This window comes from Acinonyx jubatus, chromosome D4, assembly GCF_027475565.1.
Source record: "Acinonyx jubatus isolate Ajub_Pintada_27869175 chromosome D4, VMU_Ajub_asm_v1.0, whole genome shotgun sequence".
Lineage (NCBI taxonomy): Eukaryota > Metazoa > Chordata > Mammalia > Carnivora > Felidae > Acinonyx > Acinonyx jubatus.
Window position 1 is genome coordinate 35664828 of NC_069391.1, and position 27812 is coordinate 35692639.

The 27812-nt window shown below is 38.8% G+C and overlaps 1 protein-coding gene across 3 annotated transcripts in view; it reads right to left on the reverse strand.

Moving 5' to 3' along the window:
* Positions 1-27812, reverse strand: part of MELK (maternal embryonic leucine zipper kinase) — a 214689-nt gene that overhangs the window by 127166 nt on the left and 59711 nt on the right. For 2 of the 3 annotated variants that reach the window (XM_027039452.2, XM_015079477.3), the window contains exons 12-17: positions 24855-24986; positions 20879-21001; positions 15099-15330; positions 11703-11799; positions 9940-10108; positions 1007-1110 (exon numbers count right to left, since the gene is read on the reverse strand). In XM_027039452.2, the coding sequence (XP_026895253.2) occupies positions 1007-1110; positions 9940-10108; positions 11703-11799; positions 15099-15330; positions 20879-21001; positions 24855-24986 (857 nt within the window). The remainder of the gene's footprint in view (positions 1-1006; positions 1111-9939; positions 10109-11702; positions 11800-15098; positions 15331-20878; positions 21002-24854; positions 24987-27812) is intronic. The other variant, XR_008291115.1, reaches the window with a different exon arrangement.

The window sequence follows — 27812 nt, forward strand, 5'->3', positions numbered from 1 at the left end:
AGATTAGTAACATCACATCCCTGAAAAACTTAGCTTTTGATGTTCTTCTTTGTCACAAAGAAGTTAAAAACAAACAGAAGAGATAAAAAGGGAAAAAAAGGGATCAAGGCAGACACTTTGCCGTTGATGAGTAAGTTAGATGGATAAATTATTGGTTAACAGCTAGTTGGCGATCTGATAGAAAGATCACATGCTGAAGGAATTATTGAAGGCTTTCTAACATAGATTTGGCTAGAGGTTCTGGAACCACCGCTAAACTGCAAGCGTGAAGAACGGGTCAGAGTGAGTTATATGTGTTCTGATGACGTCTAAAGAAGAAAGTCAGGGTCCAGGTAAGGAATGCTTACCAACATGTACAGATAATGAAAAGTAAAATTACTTTTGCAAAAGATTGTTTTTTAAAATCTTCCTCTAAATTGAACATCTAGTTAAATGTTTTTTATTGAACGTTGAAATCTAGTTAAATGTTTTTTATATCAATTAGTGGCTCTTTTTATCTGCCTCAATAATGAAATTTGAAAGACATAACTGGAAATACTTAGAAATATGAACATCTTAGGTAACGAGAAGAGGTCTGGCCATTCAGACCATGAGATCACAGCCACGGAGGCTTTGCCGGCAGCTCACTGAACGGTGGGAAAGAGTTAAGGTGAAATAATTTCCTAAAATGGTGAAAACCCAGTCCTGTCCAACAGCAAGTCATAAACAAAAGGATTCTATAAACCCCTGATTGGTCTGAGGTGTCTCGACTGGAAAAAAAACTGGAAGGAGTTCAGATTTTTCCTATTTTGAAAAGTCTAATTTTGAAAGTGGTGACAATATGGCACTAGCTCATACAAAACCAAAGAAGCTAAATTATGAACAATGACACTGCCATAAAAGCTTTTTTGATGAAAATGAGGTGGGGAAAAAAATTTTTTTAAAAAGAGAAGAATCAATACATGTCTTCTCAAAGCTCAAAAGATATCAAGTAATAAATGCAACAGCCTCTAAGTGTGCTTCTTACCCCTTTTGTACAAAGTCAACATGCTTCTTTGGAAGAACAGACATTATTTCATTCAAGAGTTGATCTGGATTCACTAGTTTGGTTGTAGTCACATTATAGTGAAGCTTAAAAAAGAAAAAGAAGGGGTATGAAGTAAATCTTTACATCAACACAAACACCTTCCTACCTAACTCAGAGATCCCAAAATCATTATAGCACCAGTTCAAATGGAAGCATTTCCAGAAAAATACTGCATTTACAACCAATTCTTGGTAAGCTGGAATAAGATGGCACTGGAAAGCTTGGAAATTAACTTTCACTAGTAAGTACATCCATATCATCCTTTTTAACTTTTCATCCTCTTCTCCTACCAATCTTTTTAATGAAATAAATATTAACATCTATCTGTTTGACCTTTACTTGTTCCTCCCTTCTTGTGCTATGCCAGAAACATTAATTGTCCTAAGATGTAAACTGTGAGAGATGAAACAAATGGCCCAAGAAATGTGGTTTGAATATATACCTGACCCTTGAAAAACGCAAGGGCTAGGAGTACTGACTCTTCATGCAGTTAAAAATCCACAAATAACTTTTGACTCCCACAAAACTTAATAGCCTGTTGACCGAAAGCCTTACAGATATCATAACAATCAGTTAACACATATTCTGTATGTTATGTGTATTATATTCTAAGTTCGTACAATTTAATAAGCTAGAGAAAAGAAAATGTTAAGAAAATAAAAAGGGAAGGGGGAGGCTGGGTGGCTAGGTCGGTTATGCGTCCGACTTTAGCTCAGGTTCTGATCTCGTGGTTCGTGAGTTCAAGCCCCGTATCGGGCTCTGTGCTGACAGCTGGGAGCCTGGAGCCTGCTTCAGATTCTGTGTCTCCTTCTCTCTCTGCCCCTCCCCCACTCATGCTCTATTTCTCTGTCTCTCAAAATAAATAAACGTTAAAAAAAATTTTTTTTAGGGGTGCCTGGGTGGCTCAGTTGGTTAAGTGTCCGACTTCAGCTCAGGTCATGATCTCACAGTCTGTGAGTTCGAGCCCCGCGTCGGGCTCTGTGCTGACAGCTCAGAGCCTGGAGCCTGCTTCGGATTCTGTGTCTCCCTCTCTCTTTGCCCCTTCCCCGCTCATGCTTTGTCTCTCTCTGTCTCAAAGATAAATAAAAACATTAAAAAAAAATTTTTTTTTTAATTTTTTTTAAAAAGGGAAGGGAACATATATTTACAGTACTGTACCATATTTATCAATACTGTAAGTTTACACTGTTTACAAGATGAATCCTCTATCTTCTATTAGTACCTACAAAAATACTGTCTTATATGATACAAAACATGACAGATGTTACATGTATTACTCACACTAGATATCAAAAATGAAAAGATAATATGCAAAAGAAATTCATATTTATTTACAGGTATATTTATTTATTTACTCATGCATTGATAACGAAAAACCAGCAATATGACTGCTTCATGGTAGCCTGGTGTAATCAATATGATTGCTTCACAGTAGCTTAGCCTACACACTAATGAATAAATGGTTATAAAATTTTATGGGATACAGTAATACAGTCACATTCATAATACAGTATTAGAAACACTGTTATATATATTTTTAAAAACACCTACTGGTGATGATAGGCTGATAAGCAGTTTCTCCAAAGACAAGAGAAGCATACTGTACAGTAATGTTATTCTTTGAAAACAAAGTCATGAAACAGTAAGAAAACTAACACATTATTAATTTTATATTAAATACCACTCACCTTGTGTCTAAGTAAAGATAGGCTATCCACTTCCATATGAGTCTTGCACACAAGGTTCTACATGAGGAACACTTAGGTAATGATGATGATGGCACAAAAACGTCTCCTGTGGCTCTTGTCATACAGTTACTACACGTTCACATGACACTCACACACATACACCACAGGTAAGTTTATTAAGTGTATGCCATGGTGATTATTTACTGCTCATCAGGTAGAAGTGGATCATCATAAAGTCCTTCATCCTCCTCTTTTTCATGTTGAGTCGGCTGAGGAGGAGAGGTTGTTCTTGCTGTCTCAGGGTGGCAGAGGTGGAAGAGGTAGAAGGGGATGAGAAGGGGCAGGCACACTTGGTGGAACTTCCTGGAAATAGGTCGCAATTTGTCTGACTTCATGCTTTTTCATTTTTCTAAAAAATGTTTCTGTCCAGTACCAATCCTCCTCCTATCATTTGCTTCAGTTTCAGTGCCCATATCATAAAAGGCTCCATGTCATAAAAGAGGTAAAAAGTAGTCCTGAATTATCAAAACCCTTTTGCCAGTTTGTCTAATGTCAATTTGGTTTCTAGCACTGCTTCTTCTACATGTTCTTCCTCATCGTGTCACTGGTTCAGATCACTTATCTCCATCAACTTATCTTCTGTTAATTCTTCTGGCGTGGTGTCTATCAGCTCTTGACTTTCTCCCCATATCTTGAAGCCCCATAAACACCCTTTTTTGCCATATCCACAAACTCTTTCATAATTTCTCTGTTTGGCTCTGCCGTAAACCCTGTGAAGTTATGCACAACATGTGGACAGTTTTCTCCAGCAGAAATTTGTTTTAGGCTTAGGCTTTCATGATTTTTCTGTTACAACAATGGCATCTTCAATGATGTAATCCTTCTAGACCTTCATGACATTCTCTTCCATAATGCTGACAACCCTTTCCATAGTACTGTGTGTAATGAGCCTTAAAGGTCCTTATGACCCCCTCTTCTAGGGGATGAATTAGAGATGCCATGTCTGGGGACAAGCACACCACTTCGACACCTTCAGTGTTGATCTCATAGGATTCTGGGTGGTCAGTGGCATTGTCCAATATCAAAAGAATTTTTTTTGTTGTTGTTTTTTTGGTTTTTGGGGGGTTTTTTTTGTTTTTTTTTTAATATATGAAATTTATTGTCAAATTGGTTTCCATACAACACCCAGTGCTCATCCCAAAAGTTGCCCTCTTCAATACCATCACTCACCCTCCCCTCCCTCCCACCCGCCATCAACCCTCAGTTTGTTCAAAAGAACTTTAAAAGGCAGTCCTTGGGCACCTAGGTGATTCGGTCGGTTAAGCATCTGATTCGGATTCTTGATTTCGGCTCAGGTCATCATCTCACGGTGGTGAGATGGAGCCTCACGTTCAGCTCTGCACTGAGCATGGAGCCTACCTAAGATCGATCCTTCCTTCCTCCCTCTCTCCCTCTCTCTCTCTCCTTCTGCCCCTCTCCCCTGCCCTCTCTCTAAAAAGAAATAAAATGAAATAAAAAAATTAAGGCAGTCCCTTACTGGCAAGGTACTTTTTGACTTCATTGATGAAATCTATCCAGAAAGAGAATTCTCATTGTCTATACCTTCTTGTACAATCAAAAGACTGGCAGTTGATGGTCATATTTTCCCTTCAAGACTCAGGGGTTAGCAGCTTTATAAGACAAGGGCAGTGCTGATCATAAACCCAACTGCATTTGCATAGAATAGTAGAGCTAGCCTATCCCTTCCTGCCTTAAAGGCTAATGCTTCTTTTTCTTCCTTACTAGTCAATGTCTTTTGTGGCATTTTTTTTTTTCCGGAATAGGGTAATTTTGTCTGCTGTTCAGGAAGATATTCTTTTTCCTCAATGATTTTCTTAATGGCATCTGGGAACCAGTATCTACTGCCTCTTGGTCAGCAGAAGTTGATTCTCTTGTTATCTTAACTTTTTTTTTTTAATGTTTATCTTTACTTTTGAGACAGAGAGAGACAGAGCATGAGCGGGGGAGAGGCAGACAGAGAGGGAGACACAGAATCCGAAGCAGGCTCCAGGCTCTGAGCTGTCAGCACAGAGCCCAATGCGGGGCTCGAACTAGTCAACTGCGAGATCATGACCCAAGCCGACACTCAACCGACTGAGCCACCCAGGCGCCCCTTATCTTAACATTTTTAAACCAAATCTCTTTCTAAAATCATCAAACCATGCTTTGCTGGCATTAAATTCTCCAGCTTTAGATACCTCACCTTCTTTTTGCTTTAAGTAGTCATAACATGACTTCATCTTTTCTCAAATCATATAAAGCTTATAGGTATGCCCTTCTTACAGCAAACCTACACCCACGTTAAAGCTGCATTTTCAATACGAGATTAAAAAAAAGTATTTCGCAAAAAATGCAAGGTTTTTGTGCCTGTTGGCATAGCTGCCACAATGGCTTCATGAGTTTCCCTTTTCTTTTTTTTAAACAATGGATTCATTTATCTGGAAATGGTGGGCAACCGCAGCCACAGACATCAATCTATGGTACATATCAAGCAATTCAACTTTTTATTGTAAAGTCATGACTTCTCTCTGCTTCTCGGGAGCACATCCAGCATCACTACTGGCACTTCATACAGGTCCCCTGGTGTTACTCAAGGTGTATGGCATTGAGCTACATGTGATTTATACGATTTAAACGTATTTAAAAGTGAAAAATATGCAAGAACCACAAAAGATCATTTTTGACTGTGATATGCAATTCACTGAAGGGACCAATTGCTCACGTGGAGACGATTAGCATCACACAGCGTTTTTAAGCAGATACTCATAACACAAGCTCACCGCAAGAGCAACAGAAGAATAGCTACGAAATTATTACAGTAGTAAAGCATGTATTACAGTTGATTTTATGCAGTTATGATTTAATACTGCATCTTTAAGTTTGTTTACATTTCTCTCAACTGTGAATGGCACCATGTACAGTACGTGTTTGTGTGCATAAGTTTTGATAAATTTTAACTTTTTATATCTGTTTATATCTTATGGTAGGGTAAATGATCAAATAGACTAATATCTACATATCTTTTTCTTAATTTTTTTGATATTTCTAGGCCACGCCGTTTTTGAGTTTTTCCAAATTGTTGCAAGTCCCCCCAAATTTTCCCAATATACCTGTTTAAAACAATATACATGTAAATGACCCATGCAGTTCAAACCCATGTCATTCAAGGGTTAACTGTATTTTTATTTAGTATTTATATATTTGTTCCAATCTGATTTAGAAAAACATAATCAGCAAAAACTAGTAACATACAGTTTCTTTAAAAGTAAACTTAAGATCAGACACCTGGGTAGCTCAGTCAGTTAAGAGTCTGACTTCAGTTCAGGTCATGATCTCACAGTTCACGGGTTCAAGCCCGACATCAGGCTCCGTGCTGACAGCTCGGAGCCTGGAGCTTATTTCTGATTGTGTGTCTCCTTCTCTATCTGCCACTCCCCTACTCGCACTGTCTCTCTCTCTCTCTCTCTCTCTCTCTCTCTCTCTCTCTCAATCTCTCTCTCTCAAAAATAAATGTAAAAAAAAATTAAAATTTTGAGTCCAACTTCAGCTCAGGTCATGGTCTAACAGTTCATGAGTTTGAGCCCACACATTGGGCTCTCTGCTGTCAGTACACAGCCCACTTCAGGTCCTCTGTTCACCTCTCTTTCTGCCCCTCTGTTTGCACTCACTCGTTCACTCTCAAAATAAATAAATAAACTTTTAAATAAATAGACTTAAGATTTTAAAAAGCTAGTCCTCCTGATTGTGTTGACAGTTTCACAGGTGTCTATATAATGCCAAAGTACATTAATCACACCTTTTTAAGAGGTACAGGTCATTTATTTAGGTCAATTATACCTCTATAAATCTTTTTTTTTTTTTAAGAGTCAGTATAAAGAAAATACCAGATAAATAGCAGTGCAGATGATATGCCCATCTGCAGGTTAGTGTTCAATGACCAGAGTTCAGGGACCCAGCTTCAAGTTATAAAAGGAACAAGTGGCACAGCTATGACAAGGACCCTCTCTGTCTGCTGGGTCCCCATCCAGGGCTGTTTCACCAAACTAAATTGGCTTTGTCAAGATAATAAACAGAACACTTCCAAATACAATTTAAGTGATTCCTTGTGTAAAATAAAGAATTAATCTGGGGCGCCTGGGTGCCATCCAACTCTTGATTTCGGCTCAGGTGATGATCTCATGGTTTGTGAGATCGAGCCCCATGTCAGACTCTACACTGTCAGCATGGAGCCTGCTTGGGATTCTCTCTCTCCCTCTGTCTCTGCCCCTCCCATTTGTGCACATGCTCACTCTCTCTCTCTCTCTCTCAAAATAAATAAATACACATTTAAAAAAATTAATCCTAATTTATCTGTTCAAATTTCAGATTTTTTCAACAATCTGTAAAAAGCCTACAAGAGGCTTAACTATACGTGATCTTCATCTTAACAAACTAAGGTGTTCTTTGTACCATCCTTCTAACTTTTCTAAGTTTATAATTTTTTAACGTGAGAAATAGGTAGAAGGGTGCCTGGGTGGCTCAGTCGGGTTAAGAGTCTGACTTTGCCTCAGGTCATGATCTCTCGCGGTTTGTGGGTTTGAGCCCCGTGTCAGGCTCTGTGCTGACAGCTCAGAGCCTGCTTCAGATTCTGTTTCCCTCTCTCTCTCTCTGCTCCTCTCCCACTTGTGCCTCTCTTTCTCTCTCTCAAAAATGAATAAATAAACATTAAAAAATAAAAAGAAGTAGGTAGAAAAAATGAAACAAATTTCCTAAAGCGAGGCCTGCAGTTCTGCAAAAACTTAAACCATTTAAAAGGGTTACAGATCCAAAGTTAGATCAAGTTTCTGATGTTAGATGTGTGTTAATGAGGACTATGGTTCTGCTACATTGGGGTTAAAAATGCTCAACATGGATGATAATTTCACTCAACACTGGAACACCTGTGGTATGCCTGGGTGGCTCAGTCAGTTGAGCATCTGACTCTTGATTTAGGTTCAAGCATGATGCCAGGGTTGTGGGATAGAGCCCCATATCAGACTCCACACTAAGCATGAAGCCTACTTAAGATTCTCTTTCTCTCTCTCTCTCTCTCTCTCTCTCTCTCTCTCTGTCTCTCTCTCTCTCTCTGCCCTATTTCCCCACTTGTGCATATGCTCTCTCTCTGAAAAGTACAGCATAAGGAATACAGTCAAAAACATTTTAATAACATAGTATAGTGCCAGATGATAACCACACTCATCATGGTGAGCACTGCATAATGTACACAATCATGAAGTCACTATGTTGTACACATGAAACTAATGTAACATGGTATGTCAACTATACTTCAGTAATAAAAATTTTAAAAAAACTGGAATACCTTATATAATAGAGCATTCACGTATATTTCACAGAGGCAGCTTTGTTTATGCATCCCGGCTCTATGAAGGTGCTGGGGTAGAAATTATCTCCAGTTTTTACAAATAAGGAAATTGAGGCAGGCAGGGATAAAACGACTTATCCAAGCTACAAAGTACGAAGCTGAAGCTAGAACTCAGGTCTTCTCATTCCCAATCTGTGTGTTTTCTCCTACATCCGGAAAGTAGTGGAGAATCCCTAGAAAATCAACTAACATCTTAGCAGTTCCTACTGGAAAATGCATTCAGGGGCCAACCAATTTACACAGGTGAACATTTTTAGGGTATTATCCACTAGTATTTGACAACTGCTTAGCTTCTCAATAATGTATATGATTGGACATGTTTCCTTAATTTTCTTTATCTAATGTTTTTCAGGAAAATGGCATTATGGTTTTCTTAATTTTTTTTTTTAACGTTTATTCACGTTTGAGAAAGAGACAGAGCGCAAGCAGGGGAGGGGCAGAGAGAGAGGGAGACATGGAATCTGAAGCAGGCTCCAAGCTCTGAGCTGTCAGCACAGAGCCCAATGTGGGGCTCGAACCCATGAACCATGAGATTATGACCTGAGCTGAAGTCGGACACTTAACCAACCAAGGCACCCTGGCGCCCCAGCACTATGGTGTTCTTGATCCCAATGTCAGTGTTTGAAATATTTCATAACTGTCTCCATCTACAGAAATCTTAGAACAAAAGAACAAAATATACCTAATAAACAGCCATATGCAAAACTTTTCAGTACATTATACAAATTCAACAGGCAACAGATATTAATGGATAAGTCCTATCTTCTTCCACTTTAAAACAGGACATATCTGAATATTCTCCCCGGAAGCACACTTCTATCCAACAGCTCATCATTTTCCTTCCCCAAACAGGCCCAGATTTGTCCCAAATGAGAGTCTCAGTGCAAAACCTGAAAAGACCCAGTCCCCAAATCACAGAGAACACTACCATCTCCACTTCCCTCCTCTTGGAACATGTTTTTATTACAGCACAGAGTAATATCCCTGCCTGTCTTCACTGCCACTCTATGAGATCCTCAATGACATGGACTATGTCATTTCCAAGTGGAGTCTTATTTATACCTTTACCTCTTACTTCCCCCAAACAAAAATGTCATTCATTAGATGTTTGAAGGAATGCTCAGAGAGAATCCAAGGGAGTAAGAAGTATTTTATATCTACTAATCACTTCTTTTTCCTTTCCTTTCCCCATTGAACATATTGCCCATACCACTGACACATTAAGCCTTTTGAAAGCATGACAGGACTATCAAAGTTCCAAACCTCTTAGGCCTGTGAGGACCTCTCAGCCTACCTTCCCAGTGTGCTGCTCAGTATTTTCTTCACATACACCACACTCAAAGTTCAAATTCACTTCCCATGCATTCAAATATTTTGTGAGGGCCTACAGAGATATCCATGTGTCAGAGACTCTTCTACATGCCAGAGATATGACAATTAAGCTCAAGTCCCCATCCTTAAGGCAGCTCTCAGTTCCTCCATATGCCCCATGTTTCCCTGCCTCCATATTGCCGCTGTGATTAATCTCTCCACTTGAATATTTGGATTATAGTTATTCGCTCCTTGGAAAGAGCAAGTTTGTATAATTTACCTCTGCATTCTCAAAGCCCACTGCATCAAAACACATAAAATAAAAAATCATTCATTCATTCGTTCATTCATTCAGTACTTCTCTTGGAAAAGAAAAATAGTCTGGTTAGCAGCCAGCTTCTGAAATCCATACTAAACAATTCCAGTGCACTTACCTTTAGTCTTCTTGGCCCATCTTTGGCAGAGCCCTTCCTTCTGCTCCTGGTAAGCACAGTGATAACCTTATCCAACCCCCTTTCAAGGCTCCCAAACACTTTGGTTCCTTTTCTTTTTGGAGTATCCTCTACGTGTGCTTGGTTGAGATCCAGTTCCACTGAGCGACATCTTAAAAAGAAAAAAAATCCATGAGTAAAACTGGGCCTCCTGCCAGTCGGGGCTGTCACAAGCCGTTCAAGTATGCCAAGGCGAATGCCAAGGCCAGTCCAGCTCACTACTCAGGAAGCACAAAAGCCATCTCCCACTGGAACACAGCCATCACCCCTCCCCTCAGCCAACTGCCCCTTGGCAAAACTATTTTTCCCCTAGCTTTTTAAAAAAAAATATACAGAAAAGTTGGGTGAAGAGTACAATGAACCCCATATATATATCCTCTTAGATTCAACAGTTGTTAATGTCTAACCACATTTGCCTTCTCTACATATATAAATGAATACATTAAATATATGCACATCTTTGCTGAACCATCTAAAGGTAACCCATCTGAAGATACCATGAGACTTCACTCTGAAACACTTAAGCACACATACCCAACAAATAACGACATTTTCTACATAACCACAATACCATCAAGACAATTGATAATAATGCCACAGCACTGTCTAATATCTAGTTCACAGTCTAATTTCCTCAACTGCCCTCAAAATGGATCCTGCTTTAAAAAATAGCTATTACACTGGGGTGCCTGGGTGGCTCTGTCGGTTAAGCATCCGACTTTCACTCAGGTCATGATCTTGCAGTTTGTGGGTTTGAGCCCCACATCGGGCTTTGTGCTGACAGTTCAGAGCCTGGAGCCTGCTTCAGATTCTGTGTCTCCCTCTCTCTCTCTGCCCCTCACCTGTTCACACTCAGTCTCTCTCTCTCTCAAAAATAAATAAACATTAAAAAATTTTTTTAATAAATAAAAAATAGCTATTATAGGGGTGCCTTGGTGACTCAGTTGGTTAAGTGTCTGATCATGCCCCATGTCATGCTCTGTGCTGACAGTGTGGAGCCTGCTTGGGATTCTCTCTCCCTCTCTCTCTTCCCTGCCCCTGTCCCTGTTCATGTGCCTACACTATCTTTCTCTCAAAATAAACTTTAAAAACATTTAAAAATAAAAATAAAAAATAGCTATTATAGACGATGAGGGGTGTCTGGCTGGCTCGCTCAGAGGAGCATGCAACTCTTGATTTCAGGGTCATGAGTTTGAGCCCCACACAGGACGCAGGGATTACTTAAATAAATAATATAAACATTTTTTAAAATTAAAAAATAAAGACAATGAAGGGACGCCAATGCTGCCAAACTGTCCATGTCCATACAAGAGGGATGAGTTTTCTTTGACACACCAGTTGGTATCTTTACTATATGAAGAACTGCTATCAGTGGATGTCTACACTCTACCGGGAGAAGCATCAGAAAAGATGGGCCTCAGAAAGGGGACTATGTGGATGGGGCCAGAGCACTGTCTTCCCAAGCTGCTGTAAATTAAGATGCCAGTCCTACTGCTGAAGAGTTTCAGATTTCTTCCCCATGAGGAAGGCAGCAACAACAGCTACAGTAATGGCCACAGACCATCCACATTCAGCTAGACATTTCTGCAGTCTCCGACATAATTTACACAATGGCTTGTTACCTTAATCAGGCTGATCATACGTGAAAAAAGAAAATCTGGCTACATATACTAAAGATCAAAGAATCTAAAAAACAGAACACTTACCGCCTCTCAGGGCTAATGACACCTGTCACTAACTTCTCTGTTCCTGCTGAATTTATTGGCATTTTAACTGGAGTTTCTTTCAGGCACTGGTTTCTGGCTATTAGAAAAACAACAAACACAAACCATATGTAGCTGACATGGTTTCAAAATTTCTGTCAATAATGCATACATCACTTATTCATTGACTCAAAAATACTGTAATCACTTGGCCAGTGGTGTTAAGGCTCTACTTATTTAAAGAATTATTTCCATGTGATTTATAATAAAAACAAAATCATTTTGGCTTTGCATGTGTGGCTCTTCTTTTCCTTCACTACAAAACCGAGTCCATGATTAAAATTTTATTATAAATATTATATGACAAATTTAAATAGATCATATAAATACAGATTTTATGACTACTGATTCTCCTTTCTATAAACAAAAGTCAATCTGTATTTATACAAGGATCCAATTTGTGCTTTTAATTGAAAATAGTATTGAGAGGTATTCATTCAATTCTTTGCCCTACTCAACTCCTGTTAGGCAAAGAGAACAGTCCCCGTGAAGGCTTGACAAAAGCTTTAAACAGTGTGAGCTTTTGTTATTTTTCTATTCTAGAATATAAATTCTATTCTAGAATTTTGTGTTTCATTCTAGTAGGGTATTTGTATCCAGATAATTTGTGACAAATTCACAATAACAAATCTGGTTACCACTATTTAGTTAACTTTTTGTTTATGATCTAAAAGTTGCATACCCTTTAGAGGGAACAACACTTTATAACAAGCATATGATATCAAGTTTTTAAGATGAAATTAAATATTTTGTTTTGTTTTGTTTATGACTATCAGGACTATTTTCACTGGTTCCATGAGAACAAGAAAATAATATCTCTGAAAATATTTTCATCTTTGTATACAAGGAGTATCTACTATTATACACAGTTACTCGTTGATGAAGTATTGCTGACTGTATTGTACCAGGTTAAGTGATTAATGCTTATGTGAAAAATGACTCAGATGAAAGAAAGTAAAGTACACAGCACTAATGGAAGCTATCAATCGGGGCTTTAGCCAGTAGCTTCTGTAGGTGGCTCTTATGTTTAAAGAAAAATAGCCAATAATAACTTTAGACCAACACAATCTTTCTCACAAACTGAGAGGAAGTTTTCTATGCAAACTGATGATACATTAAGATTATAAACTCCAAACTATCCATGTTTCAAAACTTTCAGAATTACATAAAAAGTTAAAACACACAGGGCGCTTGGGTGGCTAAGTTGGTTAAGTATCCAACTTCAGCCCAGATCATAATCTCGTGGTTTGTGGGTTCAAGCCCCGTGTCGGGCTCTGTGCGGACAGCTCAGAGCCTGAAGCCTGCTTCAGATTCTGTGTCTCCCTCTCTCTTTCTCTGTCCCTCCCCCGCTCACACTCTGTCTGTCTCTCTCTCTCAAAGATAAACATTTAAAAAAAAATTTTTTTAAGTTAAAAACACATACTCAATAATAGAAGGAACTATAAGCATCAAAGGCTTAAAAAAAAAAAAAAAGCCCTCTGGGGCGCCTGGGTGGCTCAGTCTATTGAGCCTCCGACTTCAGCTCAGGTCATGATCTCACAGCTCGTGGGTTTGAACCCCGCATCGGGCTCTGTGCTGACAGCTCGGAGCCTGGAGCCTGCTTCGGATTCTGTGTTTCCCTCTCTCTCTGCCCCTAATCCACTCACAGTCTGTCTCTGTCTCTCTCAAAAATAAATTAACATTTAAAATTTAAAAAAAAAAAAGCCCTCAATGAGTTAAAGTCCATCTTATCTCCCTACCCAACCCCGATTCACAAACAATACTGTAGCTATATTAACAAGTAACAGAAGAGAAATACCCCATTAGGAAAAAAATGCAATAGCAGCTACTACTAGTAACATCTGACCTTAGTATCCAAACGTTACCTCACTGAACCCTCATAACAACCCCAGGCAGCTATACATGCTTATCACACCAAACTAGCTAGCTTCACAATTCTGGGGAAAGTGTTGTTTGAGCTGATGAACGAGATAATGCAGTTAACAGAATAACAGAACTTCCAGTAAATATTCTGACAAAGTTGATCATAATATCTTTACAAGAAGTAGAGCTCTGGAACTGGCTATCAGGCCCATTAGCAAATTAGAAGCACAATGGCAGGACATGATTTAGCAGTACTTCACATGGCAAGGTCTTGGAGTTTGGGTTCATTAGGCTCTTAACATAAAACAAGAGTAGGTTACAATTGCTAGAAAAAAAGGCCAAAAAGGTTTAGGAGTCATTTTAAAAAGTGACTTGGGGGCACCTAGGTGGCTCAGTCAGTTGAGCATCCGACTCTTGATTTGGGCTCAGTTCATGATCCCAGGGTCGTGGGAACGAGCCCTGTGTCAGGCTCCATGCTGAACGTGGAGCCTGCTTAAGATTCATTCTCTCTCTCTCTCTCTCTCTCTCCCTCTCCCTCTCTCCCTCTGCCCCTCTCCCCCACTCACGCTCACGCTCTCTAAAAATAACAATTTTTTTAAAAAGTGACATAGACTAGATCACAATAAATAAAACCCCTTCAGGCTCTAATTCATTCTTTCTTTCAACAGATATGGCCCCACTATATACCAGGCACTGGGCACCTACTAAGTACCAGACAATAAAGACGACCCCTACCATATACTATGCCATGTTGCAAAAATGGCAGACAGAATCTCTACTCTCATGATGCTTACAGTCTTATCCTGATGAGACCAGCACTAGAAAACTGGGTTCAGTTCTAGGAACTGACAAAATAGAATGTGCCCAAATGAGGCCAGCAAGAAAACACTGAGGTGTCATAAAAGAAACCACTTAAATAATTGGTGAAGACTGAGCTGATAAGGAAACCAAGGGCAATGAGAAAGTTGTAATATCTGGACGCAGATCTAGATCTCTAGAAGGACATGACTATGAGTGCTTCTGAAATATGAGCAAGAGCAGGATCAGATACCAGAACTAGAGATCCAGATGAGTGAGATCTCAGGGCTCAGCAGAGACTTCAGTTTTAGTCACCATAAGTGGGGGCAAAGGAGAAAACAAAGTCTAAATCTGGATATATGACCTTGGGCAAATCACTCGTCTGAGCCTTGTGTTCTTCAGCTGTGAAAAAAACAGGTGGATGAAATGAGCTCTAACTTGCCTTTCGGCTTTGATATTCTATGATGCTGTACTTCAACTTTACATATGTGAAAAAGAGAAAAAATATCAATAGAATTTGACTAATATGCTTTCATTTCAACCAATGCAAATAATATAGGATAAAAAAAAGCATAAATTCCTGAGGGCAATGCTAGCCATTTCCGACCTATTATGTGCTTAGATGGTAAGAATAGAATTTGAAGGTACTTTACCCTGATCAGTACGTATAGCAAATACCTTTTGAGGGTGTAGTGTAATGATTTGGTGTGGAGAGTATTTCTCTCTTATGCTGGTTCTTATTAACTGGAGTCTTTGGCTCAGGAAATACAAAGCACTCATCATTCTTTACAGCAGACTTAGGTGTATATACATTCTCTTTGTTCTTTAATTTATTGGCAGATGCTCTGCATAATACTGGAGTTAATGATTTAGATTCCAGACCATTTGATTCTGTCCAATGCTTGGCAAACTGGAAAAAAAAAAAAGTTACTGGATAAAGCACAATGAAGAAGAAGAAAAGTCAATTTCTCTACAACATGCCTTAATCATTTGCAAATTACCATGCACCATTTTTACTAAAATGAAATACTCTCAAAAGGATATTATTGGCAATACCAGGAAATTTAAAAATGTATATTCAATTCTCTTTAGTACACGTAGATCACTTTAGTCTGTTCTACTGACAGATCATTTTCAACATGTTTTAGGCTGAGTGTTAAATCAAACACACCCAGATCTCAGGCAATACTGAGAATGGTCACAATTAAATCCCTGAGGAATTGTTTCCCATGCCTAGATTCCCATGGTTTGTCTCTAATGTGTACCAAAAACTAAGTGTTTAGTGATTACAGCAGAAAAACCATGTTAAAATACTCTTAACAGAAATGTTGCACACAAAATATTTTTTAATCATTTTGGATTTATGGTTGAGCTTGCAAAAAAGTAAGGAAAATCCTCAGAGGCTAAAGAAGAGGAGCACGAATCCAGAGATATAATAAAGGCTGAAGCTGTCCATTGCTCTAAGGCCATCTACCTACCACCTCAGATAACCGGCAGCATGGACGTTAACAGCCATGGAAGCCTTAGGCCTATGCAAGGTGGTAAGTTAGAACCAAAGTGCTCATGAAAAGCCAGAGGGGGCTATAACTAAAATGAAAGGCGGGTGGGGTGGCTCGGTCAGTGAAGCATCCTACTTCAGCTCAGGTCTTGATCTCACGGTTGCCCCACGATCACGACAAGCCTTTGTCAGGCTCCCTGCTGATAGGACACAACCTGCTTGGGATTCTCTCTCTCCCTCTCTCTGCCCCTCCCCCACTTGTGGTTTCTCTCTCTCCAAAACAAATAGACTTAAAAAACAAAACAAAACTAGGGCACCAGGGTGGCTCAGTCAGTTAAGCCTCTGACTTTGGCTCAGGTCATGATCTCATGGTTCATGGGTTCGAGCCCCACATCAGGCTTTGTGCTAACAGTGCAGAGCCTGAAGTCTGCTTCAGATTCTGTGTCTCCCTCTCTCTCTTCCCCTCCCACTCTTCCTCTCTCTCTCTCCCTCTCTCTCAAAAATAAATAAACATTGGGGTGACTGAGTGGCTCAGTCGGTTAAGCGTCCAACTTCATCTCAGGTCATGATCTCGCGGTTTGTGAGTTCGAGCCCCGCATCAGGCTCTGGGCTGAGAGCTCACAGCCTGGAGCCTGCTTCAGATTCTGTGTCTCCCACTGTCTGCCCCTCCGCTGCTTGCACTGTCTCAAAAATAAATAAACATTAAAAATAATAATTAATTAATTAATTAAACATTAAAAAAATTATTTTAAAAAATCTAAAATCAGGGCAGAAAACATGAATAGACACTTCTCTAAAGAAGACATCCGGATGGCCAACAGGCACATGAAAATGCTCAACGTCGCTCCTCATCAGGGAAATACAAATCAAAACCACACTCAGGTATCACCTCACGCCAGTCAGAGTGGCCAAAATGAACAAATCAGGAGACTATATATGCTGGAGAGGATGTGGAGAAACAGGAACCCTCTTGCACTGTTGGTGGGAATGAAAACTGGTGCAGCCACCCTGGAAAACAGTGTGGAGGTTCCTCAGAAAATTAAAAATAGACCTACCCTATGACCCAGCAATAGCACTGCTCGGAATTTACCCAAGGGATACAGGAGTACTGATGCATAGGGGCACTTGTACCCCAATGTTTATAGCAGCACTCTCAACAACAGTCAAATTATGGAAAGAGCCTAAATGTCCATCAACTGATGAATGGATAAAGAAATTGTGGTTTATATACACAATGGAGTACTACGTGGCAATGAGAAAGAACGAAATATGGCCCTTTGTAGCAACGTGGATGGAACTGGAGAGTGTGATGCTAAGTGAAATAAGCCATACAGAGAAAGACAGATACCATATGTTTTCACTCTTATGTGGATCCTGAGAAACCTAACAGAAACCCATGGGGGAGGGGAAGGAAAAAAAAAAAAAAGAGGTTAGAGGGGGAGAGAGCCAAAGCATAAAAGACTCTTAAAAACTGAGAACAAACTGAGGATTGATGGGGGGTGGGAGGAAGGGGAGGGTGGGTGATGGGTATTGAGGAGGGCACCTTTTGGGATGAGCACTGGGTGTTGTATGGAAACCAATATGACAATAAATTTCATATATTGAAAAAAATAAAAAAATAAAATAAAATAAAATAAAAAATCTAAAATCAAACTGTGAATTAAATATAAATCCGCCCTGTAAAGAGGACAGCACAACAATGTTGTCTGTCCTAGGCTTAACTCTGGAGAAGCAAAATTCTCCTTTAATAATTTGCAATTTCACATAAGTTTAGGGACCAAATTCATACTTTCTGCATGGTCCTATGTGCATTCAAGGAAAATACAATCCTAGCTCTTAAAAACCATTCCAGAGAATAAAAAAGGAACACATCCCAATTCATTTTAGAAGACTACTATAATCACAATACCAAAATCAGATGGATGGATGGAACAGAATGCAAGTAGAGGAGAAGAAAGACTTTCATGCATTATTTGACATTGTTCTATATTGTCTAAATGTTTTACAAGATGAATGTATCCATGTATAATGTCTGTAATAATAAAACTAAAATTTTCAAAAGAAAAAAAGACTTATATGAGACAGAAAACTATAGGACATTTTCATTTAAGAACAAAGAAGCAAAAATTCTAAACAAAACATTAGCAAACTAACCCCAGCAGTGTATTAAAAAGATAGTAAACTGGGCTTATATAAAGAATACAAGACTGGCTTAACATCATAACTATTGATATAACATATAACAAACTACATTATTTAATGTAGTTAATTATATCAACTAGTGAAAGAAACAAAAATAGATGATTTTCTCAATAGGTATTTTCTACAATACAGATTCATGACTTTAAACAAATCTTAGGGATGGATGCCTGGTGGCTCAGTTGGTTAAGTGTCCAACACAGGCTCAGGTCACGATCTCGCATATTGGTGAGTTCAAAGTCCCGCGTCAGGCTCTATGCTGACAGCTCAGAGCCTGAAGCCTGCTTCAGATTCTATGTCTCCCTCCCTCTCTGCCCCTCCCCTGCTCACACTCTGTGTCTCAAAAATAAACAAACACTATAAAAGAAAAATTTAAACAAATCTTAGCAAACCAGAACTAAATGAAAAACAGGTCTTAACTTGAAAAAGACAGGGTGGGAGGTGCAGTGGAGAGAGAGGAAGGCTGACAAGGAGAAGGAGAGTGAGGGAGAGTGGGAAGGGAAAGGTTTAAGAGGGAGAGGGAGAACATACATCATACTTAATGATAAAAGAAGTATTCTTTTTTACAACTTGGAAAAACAGTGTCTGCTATATTGCTAGGTCTACTAAGTGCAGTAATAAAAAAAAAAAAAAACAAAAGATATTAAAGGTTTAAGAATTAGAAAGGAAGAGGGGTGCCTGGGTGGTTCAGTTGGTTAAGCATCTGACTTTGGCTCAAGTCATGAACTCATGGTTCATGAGTTCGAGCCTCGTATCAGGGTCTGTGCTGACAGCTCAGAGTCTGAAGCCTGCTTGGATTCTGTGTCTCCCTCTCTCTCTGCCCTTCTCCTACTCACAGTCTCTCTCTCTATCACTCAAAAAAAAAAAAATTTTTTAAATGTTAATAAAAGAATTAGAAAGCAGAAACAAAACTGCCACCCATAGATGATATACTTTTGTACACAGAACACTCAAAAAAATATACAGACACATTATAAGAATTTAAGAGTTTAGGAAAGTGATTGAATATAAGATCATTCACAAAAATCAATTTCATATCTATACACCAGTAACAGATACAAAACTGTGATTTTAAAAAACCTACCACTCCCAACAGCAATAAAAAAATAAGAGTATTTAGGAATAAATCTAATAAAAATATAAGACCTTTCTGGGGAAATTTATAAAACTTTATTAAAAGCAATTAACTAAAACCTAATAAAGGAAGAGACATACTATGTTTATGGATAGGGGGATTTGAGGGTCTAGATTTCAACTTTTCCCAAGTTGAATCTTAAATTCAATGCAATTTCAATTTTTGAGTGTATGTGAAGTTTGTCCAAATGATTCTAAAATGTATATGGAAATTCAAAGGGACAAGAATAGCCAAGACATTCTTAAAGAAGAATTGGCCAACCAGAGAGAAGAACTATTACAAAATTAAAGTAATTAAGATGTGTAGTAGTGGTGAAAAAAAATCAATAAAACAAAATATAGCCCAGAAACAGATACACTCCTATGACAACTTGATATATGATCAAAGCACCACTGTAGATCTGGTGGTGAAAGAATGAACTTTTCAATGTAGGAGATATAACTTTATACTCACCAGATTACAAAATATTTAAATATTAAAATATTAAATAGCCCAAAATATCAAGTATTAATAAATATGTAAAGCAATGGGAACAGTCTTCTACTTCTGGTTGAAGTATACTTAATAAAACCACTTTGGGGAAAAAACTGGCATTATCTGTTAACGCTGAAGATACTCATTCCACTCCTAAGTATATATGTGATAGCACTCTTACATATATGTAATAGGGGCCCTGCTGCACACAAGAGTTAGCCTAGCAGGTCCTGGATGGAAGCTGGGTAACCCAGCTTTTAGAAAATTCCCAACATTGTTGGGATAAGTTTGTTTGTATGGCTGGAGCACCAAACCCTGCTGTACCAGACTGTACAGACTACAAGCAGTGTGATTTATGATGAACGACAGCTTTTCTTCTAGAAGTCTAGAATTTCTGTGATTGTGACGAATTCCACCAACATAGAGAGCCTGTGTAACCGGCCCCAGTAAAAACTTTGGATTCTAAGTCTCTAGTGAGCTTCCCTGAGTAGAAACATGCACACCTGCTCCTGTATTTCACTGCTGTCAAAGAGAGTGCACTCTGCGTGGCCCCCTCAGAGAGAGTGGAGAAATAACATTCACTGTACATCCAATAAGTTCAACAAATGCCAAATAAGATTAAAAAAAAAAAAAGATTATCAAAAGGAGAAGAAAACAGATCAGTTGCTGCTCTGAGTTGGGGGGGAATAGGGAGTTGGCTACAATGAGGGACTCTAGGAGAGGGGGCAACAGAACTGTTCTTGATTTTGATGGTGGTCACAGGACTGTATGCATTTGTCAAAACACACAGAACTGCACACTAAAACAGTGTTAACAAATAGTTAACTATATGTAAGCTGTACGTCATTTTTGGAAAGAGGGAGGGGGAGGGGAAGGGAGGGCAGGGGGAAAAAAGACAAGCGAAAAGAGGAACAGTGCTCTAAAATGGAATATTGGCTTTGTTCAACTTGGAAATAAATGGCTTCCCTTTTGTTCATATTCCAACAAATCTCTCATTAATGTCTTCAATGGCTTAGGAATTCATTAAATTTGCAAGCACACACCCAATACCGTATATTACACAGACTTACTACACATACTCACATTAGAGTCTAGATGTTTTTATAATTTAGGCAACATACACTGCTTTAAATAGTAAAATAAATAACCAACCTGTGGTGTTTGTGGGGTGGTCACACCTATTGATGAACTGTCTCCACACCAGTCATAGTCTATCAATCCAGCCACATCATTTTCATCACTTGTTGTCATATCTTCTAGACTCAGATTCTTTGACTATTCAAAAAATAGAAGAACTCAGAGACAACGCCATCATGGTTCAATTTTTAAAAGATTATGTTCGAGGCACAGGGCAAGGCCCTGGAAGCAGAAACAAATCAGATAGTATACTAAAGGAGCTCACCGTCCAGGACAGGAAACAGGAAGTCAAAAATGCCAACACAAATTATGAGGAGAATCTCTGACTCTCAAACATGTCTTGGAACATGTTTACATATATACTCTTTAGCCAAAGATAAATTTGGCTTTATTATCAGATAATCACTATAACACCAGAGAAACAACTCGACTGCAAATCTACAAATAAAAAAGCTCTGGGGTGCCTGGGTGCCTCAGTCAGTTAAACATCTGACTTTGGCTCAGGTCATGATCTCATGGTTCGTGAGTTCAAGCCCCCCATTGGACTCTGTACTCACAGCTCAAGCCTGGAGCCAGCTTCGGAATCTGTGAATCCCTCTCTCTCTGCCCCTCTCCTGCTCACTCTGTCTCTCAAAAAATAAATAAATGTTTCAAAAAAAAAAAAAGCGCTGTCACAAAGTAGAAAACATAAAAGAAATGACTTTGAAATACAGGTTTCTTTTTTTGCAAATACATGCAGAATATGTAGCAATTTTTCCCAGTAGGAATAAACTAGGTTTAAGACAGGTCAGCTGGGGACAGAGTATTTGGGGTCCTGTGCTAACAATACCCCCACAGTCATTTATCTCCCCCCCCCTCCATAAACTAAGGGTATACTAGACACACCCTAAATTCTAAGACTATGGAGTGTAATTGGATCTTTTATTTCTCCCTCCTTCCATTTCCGAAATTCAACATCTAGTTAAGCCAGCCAGACAATTTTACTTGAATTTCTCATACGTCACCATTTACTTTCCAGTCCCACTACCACTGTTCTAATTCAAGGACACATCTTCTCAGACCTGAACTATTCAAACAGACAGTATGGTCTGTGCCACCAGTGTTTCTACCCTCTCAACCAGGGATGACAGAGTTCTCCAATTATCATCAACTAGAACTGGCTACATGGAGTGCTAGCCGGAGAAAAATACTAAAGCTAAATCTAGGCTCAGTGGAGAAAAGTAACGAACGATGGCCATCCCGAGCACTGCCATAGAGAGTAACAGCACACACACATCCCTAACTGAACAAGTCTATATACCACTGAATACATTTTTCAAAATTACAGTCCTGTCAAGTGACTTATCCTATCTTGCTCAAAAATCAATGGTTCCCATTACCTATAGCATAAAGTCTAACCCTTCTGACATGGCATTTCAAAGCTCTCTACAATCTAGCTCTCACCTACCCTCCCAACTCACTCCCTCCTTCTCTTCCTCTTACTTTCGCCCTCTTGACCTCTCAATCTTTAGCCAAACCAAATCTTTAACCAATCTGATTCCTGGATCAGACTGTATTATTGTCTTGCTGAAAATGCCATCTGCTGATTAGCAGTTCAGGATTACTTACTTTTTTATAAACAACACCTCAGAGAAAAAAGGGTGATTCTACCAAAGGGGAGAACAGTACAAAGAAACTATGTTTCAAGTTTTAATGATTTGCGTAAAAAGCAGAAAATAACCCAAAATTTTATTTCTACACTATTTCTTATTATTAAAATATCTACCTACCATAAAAATTGATTCAATAATGCCCAAATAATTACATGATCAGGGTCAATGCTCATTAGTTGAAAGAGAAGAGTAAGTATCTTCCCAGATACTTGAATACTTCATAATTCTTAGAAGCAGATGAATTGAGATTGGGCCAATCCAGATGTAAGAAAATTCAATGGCTTAGGAAAATATCTCAGAACTGTTAACAAAGGTGTTATAAATGTAAAAATTTTGCTGAAGTTTATTCTAGGTACAGACTTATCTAATGCCATTCTGCAATTACCTTGATCAGAAACAGAGTTCATGATTTTGTGTTCTCTTTGACCCCAAGATCTTCACTTCAGTCTGAAAGTTTAAAGGGTCTGGAAATGTGGGCAGGATGAGTGACAGGACAACTCATGGAGTCCATGGGCAAAAGATCTGTCTGGGCATGGTGTATTCACCAATCCAACAAAACTCTCCAAGAATAGACTAGAAAACCATCCCAGGAATGACATTATTTCACTTCAGAGATCCCTTTACACTTTTAAGTGTAGCTCCTGGTACTTAAAAAAAAAAACCCGTACACTTTTAAGTAAAGCTCCTGGCACTTTTAGTGCTTAGTTTGGCCAAAAGACCAACTAGGGAGGAAAGGAGAGAGGCAGAGACTGACAGGGTCTGGAAGGGACATAAGATTCCCTATACCTGTAGCACATGATTCGTAAGTGCCATAAAGAGAGATCTAGGGGCGCCTGGGTGGCTCAGTTGGTTAAGCGACCGACTTCGGCTCAGGTCATGATCTTGCAGTTTGTGAGTTCGAGCCCCGCATCAGGCTCTGTGCTGACAGCTCAGAGCCTGGAGCCTGCTTCAGATTCTATGTCTCCCCCTCTCTCTACCCCTCCCCTGCTCACGCTCTGTGTCCCTGTCTCTCAATAATAAATAAACATTAAAAAAAAAAAGAGAGAGAGAGATCTAAATAAAACATTAAAGGAATTCAGGGAGGTCAGAGGGAGATTCAACACAAGATCATGAAAAGGGTAGCTTTTCTTTTGACATAATTTTGAGAGGCAGAGAAATAAAATCACCTCACACATAGTCATTTGGGCTATACTGGATTAAATAAAGAGAGCTAACTACCTCTCTCTCTGAGAATAATAAAAGTACAATTTCCTAGTGTTAGAATAATTTAAACTGCAACCTAAATTAATCAGACTGATTATATTCCAAAGTTCCCACACCCATCCAGCAAAAGATTTGGAAGGCAGTATTTTAAACCATGGGAGGTAACAAAAACTCAGAAGATAGAGACTAATGGGAGTTCTTAGGAATGACATGGTGCTTCCAAAAATGTAAAGCTTCTCCATCATTCTAAACACTAATGCAAAGAAAAATGAAACAAAAAGGACAAAAGTAGAAAAAATATGGTCACAACAAATTCATACAAGGTATTTGAGTTATATGAGCTATAACTATTGCTCAAAACAAAAACCTAAACCATCAACATAAATGAGTATCAAAATATTCATTAAAGTATTTCATGTCATATAAAAGACAATACATCCTATTTTCAGAAATCTTACTCCCAATAATTTTTAAAAATTTTTATCCCCAACCCAATAATACAAGTGTCCTTTAAAAGCACTTGTATTAATTATATACATAAATTATATAAATAGGGGCACCTGGGTGGCTCAGTCAGTTAAGCATCCAACTTCGGCTCAGGCCATGGTGTTGTGGTTCATAAGTTCAAGCCCCGTGTCAGACTCTGTGCTGATAGGTCAGAGCCTGGAGCCTGCTTCAGATTCTGTGTCTCCCTCTCTCTCTGCCCCTCCCCCGCTCACACTTTGCCTCTCAAAACTAAATATTTAAAATAAAATTTTTTTTAAATAAATTATATAAACAAACACACCAAAGAAGAATGGAAAGTCACAGTCAAATAAAACTATATTATCTACAGGGAGTAGGTTTATGCATAAGTTCTATTTTCCTTTAGCTTATCTGTGACTTAAAATTCTTCTACAACACTCAAAAATTATTTTCGTGAAAAACAAAGGGGAAGAGAGGATTATTTCCATGCCATGTTAACTTTGAAATTTTTAGAGTTCAAGTTCTGAATGTCCCATTTTCCTCACCAAAAATATTTAAATCATAAAATGTCTTGCCTCTGGCTCCTTGACACCAGTGGTGGACCCACTCATGAATGGAGCAGGCGTGAGGCCAGAGCAGTCGGTGTTCACACAAAAGGTTCTAACATTTACCTTGGTGTTTGTGAACGGGGTATCACTGGCTTGTCCACAGGAAAAAGAAGGAAGCCTTAAACGAACTGGTTTTCCCCGAGCCTTCTTGGCTAGCAGCAGAAGATAGGTAGCTGTGAGGTGATCATACTGCCACTGGAAAAAAGAAAATCAAAGTTGTTTACAAGACTAAAGTTGTTTTTTGAAATAATGCTTTATTTTACATTAACTTTTTTCCATTCAGAAAAAATAACCGTCCCTTGTACCATGTCTCCTTCACTCTCTCATACACACACAGACAGACAGACACAGACACACACACACACACACACTTTCCACTCCCCAGAGGGAACCACTTTTAAATACTTTAAGCTATTTTGTCTATGTTTCTATGTTGCTTATAATTTAATTTAAATTTAAATGGCTTTAAAATTTTTCTTCAGCTTCAGATATTATCTGTGAATTTCCTAGTATAGAAAATAAGAACTTTCCTTCCTGCCCCATACATTCTTCCTCCTGTATCCTCCCACTATAATTTTATGACAATTTTTAGTTAAATCAATATTTATACTACTATGATTATGTAAATAGTATTCACAACTAAGTAAGGGTAATGTTCGAAATATTTAATTGGTACCCTGACTCTAAGCAATTAGAACAGAGGCTGAGAGTGAGTAGGGTCCTGGGGGACCTGTGCCATGACAATTATTAACCTTTTAATCACTGGGTTCCAGGGGAGACTGGAGGGAGGTGCCCACGGGACCTAAGGGAGGTAATGGGCTACAGGGAGGGCACTCGTAGCAGTTCTTTACCAGTGAGTATATAGGTATTCTAACATCTTAACAACCAATATGGAATTGCACTTAAACCATGCAGGGTACTATCTTCGCATTTCCTTCTTTAATATCTTGGTTTTTCCTGAAGTTAAATAAAAAAGAGGCAGTTATTCATCTTACTAATTCATCTGCACACTCTCCAGCACTCTTCACCTCCCCTCAACATGTCCACATATACCAGCTGATCTGGCCCCCACTCCGCTGCCATTTTGGAGACATTCCACCTGATGTGTGCATTCCATGCTCCACTCTGGACTGGCTTCTTTCTCAACCTGCAACTTAACTGCCAGTCTAGGGATTCCCTTCACCTCTATTCTACAATGTGTCCCCAGTTTCCTAGATCCTAAGGATTCCTCTTTCTTGGTCACTTGTTTGGGTGCAATGTATTCTCCAGTAACTTCCTGAAGGTAGACGGATGGGAGGTAAATTTTTTGCGATCTTGCATGCCTGGTGACTGACTGCATTTCATCCTCACACTTGATTCTGGTTTGGCTGAATATACAATTTTAGGATGATAATAATTTTCAGTTTTGAAAACACTATTCCATGGTCTTCTCACTTCTTATATAACTAATGAAAAATCCAAAGTCTTTCCGATTCCAAGCCTTTGTTTATGATCTTTTGGGGATTGTTTTTGGCTCTAGATATTTTTTGGATATTCCCTTTTCCCCCAGTTTTCTGAAATTCCACTTTGTGGAGATCTATTTTCATCCACATTTCCAAACCCTGGCTAAGCCCCTTCATTCTTAAAAACTCAGTTCTACTACCTTAGAAACCTTCAGTTCTGGAATATTTCTTCTTGTATTATTTCTTTGATGCTTTCTTCCCTTCTTCCTTCTGTTTTGTCTTCCTGCAACTTCTATTATTTGTATGTTGGACCTTTCTTACCCATTCTCTTCTATTTATGCATCTCTTTGTCTTTAAGTTCTACTTTTGAAAGATTTTCCTTTAATTTCATTTTCAATCATTTCTACTAAGCTTTTCATTTCTGTCGTCATATCTTAAACTTTCAAGAGCTATCTCTTGAAATGTTCCTTTTTAGTCATCTTATTCTTATTTCGAAAAAGAAATAGCTTCTCTTATCTCTGAGAATATTAATTATCATTTCTTAGCCATTTTCTTCCACTCCCTGCATTATCTTCTATTTCTGAATATCTTTACTTTTCTTTCTCTTCCCCCACCCCTGGTCCCCACCACTTGTTTTGATCTCTGATTTTCATGTTACAGGCTTTCCTCAAATGTCTAGTAATCTTGGCTGCCTGTCTCTATTTAAAGGGCAGGAATTATAAAGCACAGCTAATTAAAGGGTCTGTGTGTAGTTTGAGGCTGCTCATCAGCTTGGGGGCTTCCCTCTATAATGAACAGACAGGAATCTAAACTCCCAACCATTAGGTATAGTAGGTCCTCCCCCTTGGCTTTTCCCTAGAAATGAGTCTTCCAATATCTTCCCCACCCCCACTGCAAACAGGATAAATTCCTGGTTCCAGCATTCTCAGAGTTGAAGAGGGAAAGGGGTTAGAGGTAGTGGTTCACTGTTAAATATGAGGACTGCATGTGCCCATGCGTCCATTTCAAAATGGACAAGCTGTGTGTGGTACAACAGTGCCTCTTGGTCAATATCTCCTATCTTCCGCTGGGGTGAGGAAGACGTGGCTATCATGCAGCTCAAGGTAAAGAAAGGGATTTAGGGGTCCAATTGTTTCTCATACAGACTTTCAACCAATCTTCCTGTTCTGCCCTACTTACTTCCCTAACTTCAGAGGTTCTGAGTACCTCTAATTCGTAAGCTTTTCTGGAGCCTAAGGTCCTAATCAATTTCTTTATTTTCTTTTCCCAATGCAGGCACTTAGCTTTCAGCTTTCTCTAAAATGCTATGTCAGCTGCCACTTACCTATTTTATAACTCCCAAAATTTTACTCACATTACTTTTTGTCTCCTCTTTTATTCCAATCACCCTTGTGAAATGTTTTACCTTTTTACCCCTTTATTATTATTTTAGTGAGGTTTTAGCAAGTGTTGGATGTAAACATATCTGTTCAATCCATTATGTATAACTGAAAGTTTCTAAATAATGCACTCATAAGACTAGGAGACTCTACCCTATAAGAGCGTTAAATTTTAATAACATTGAATAATATTTTTTTAA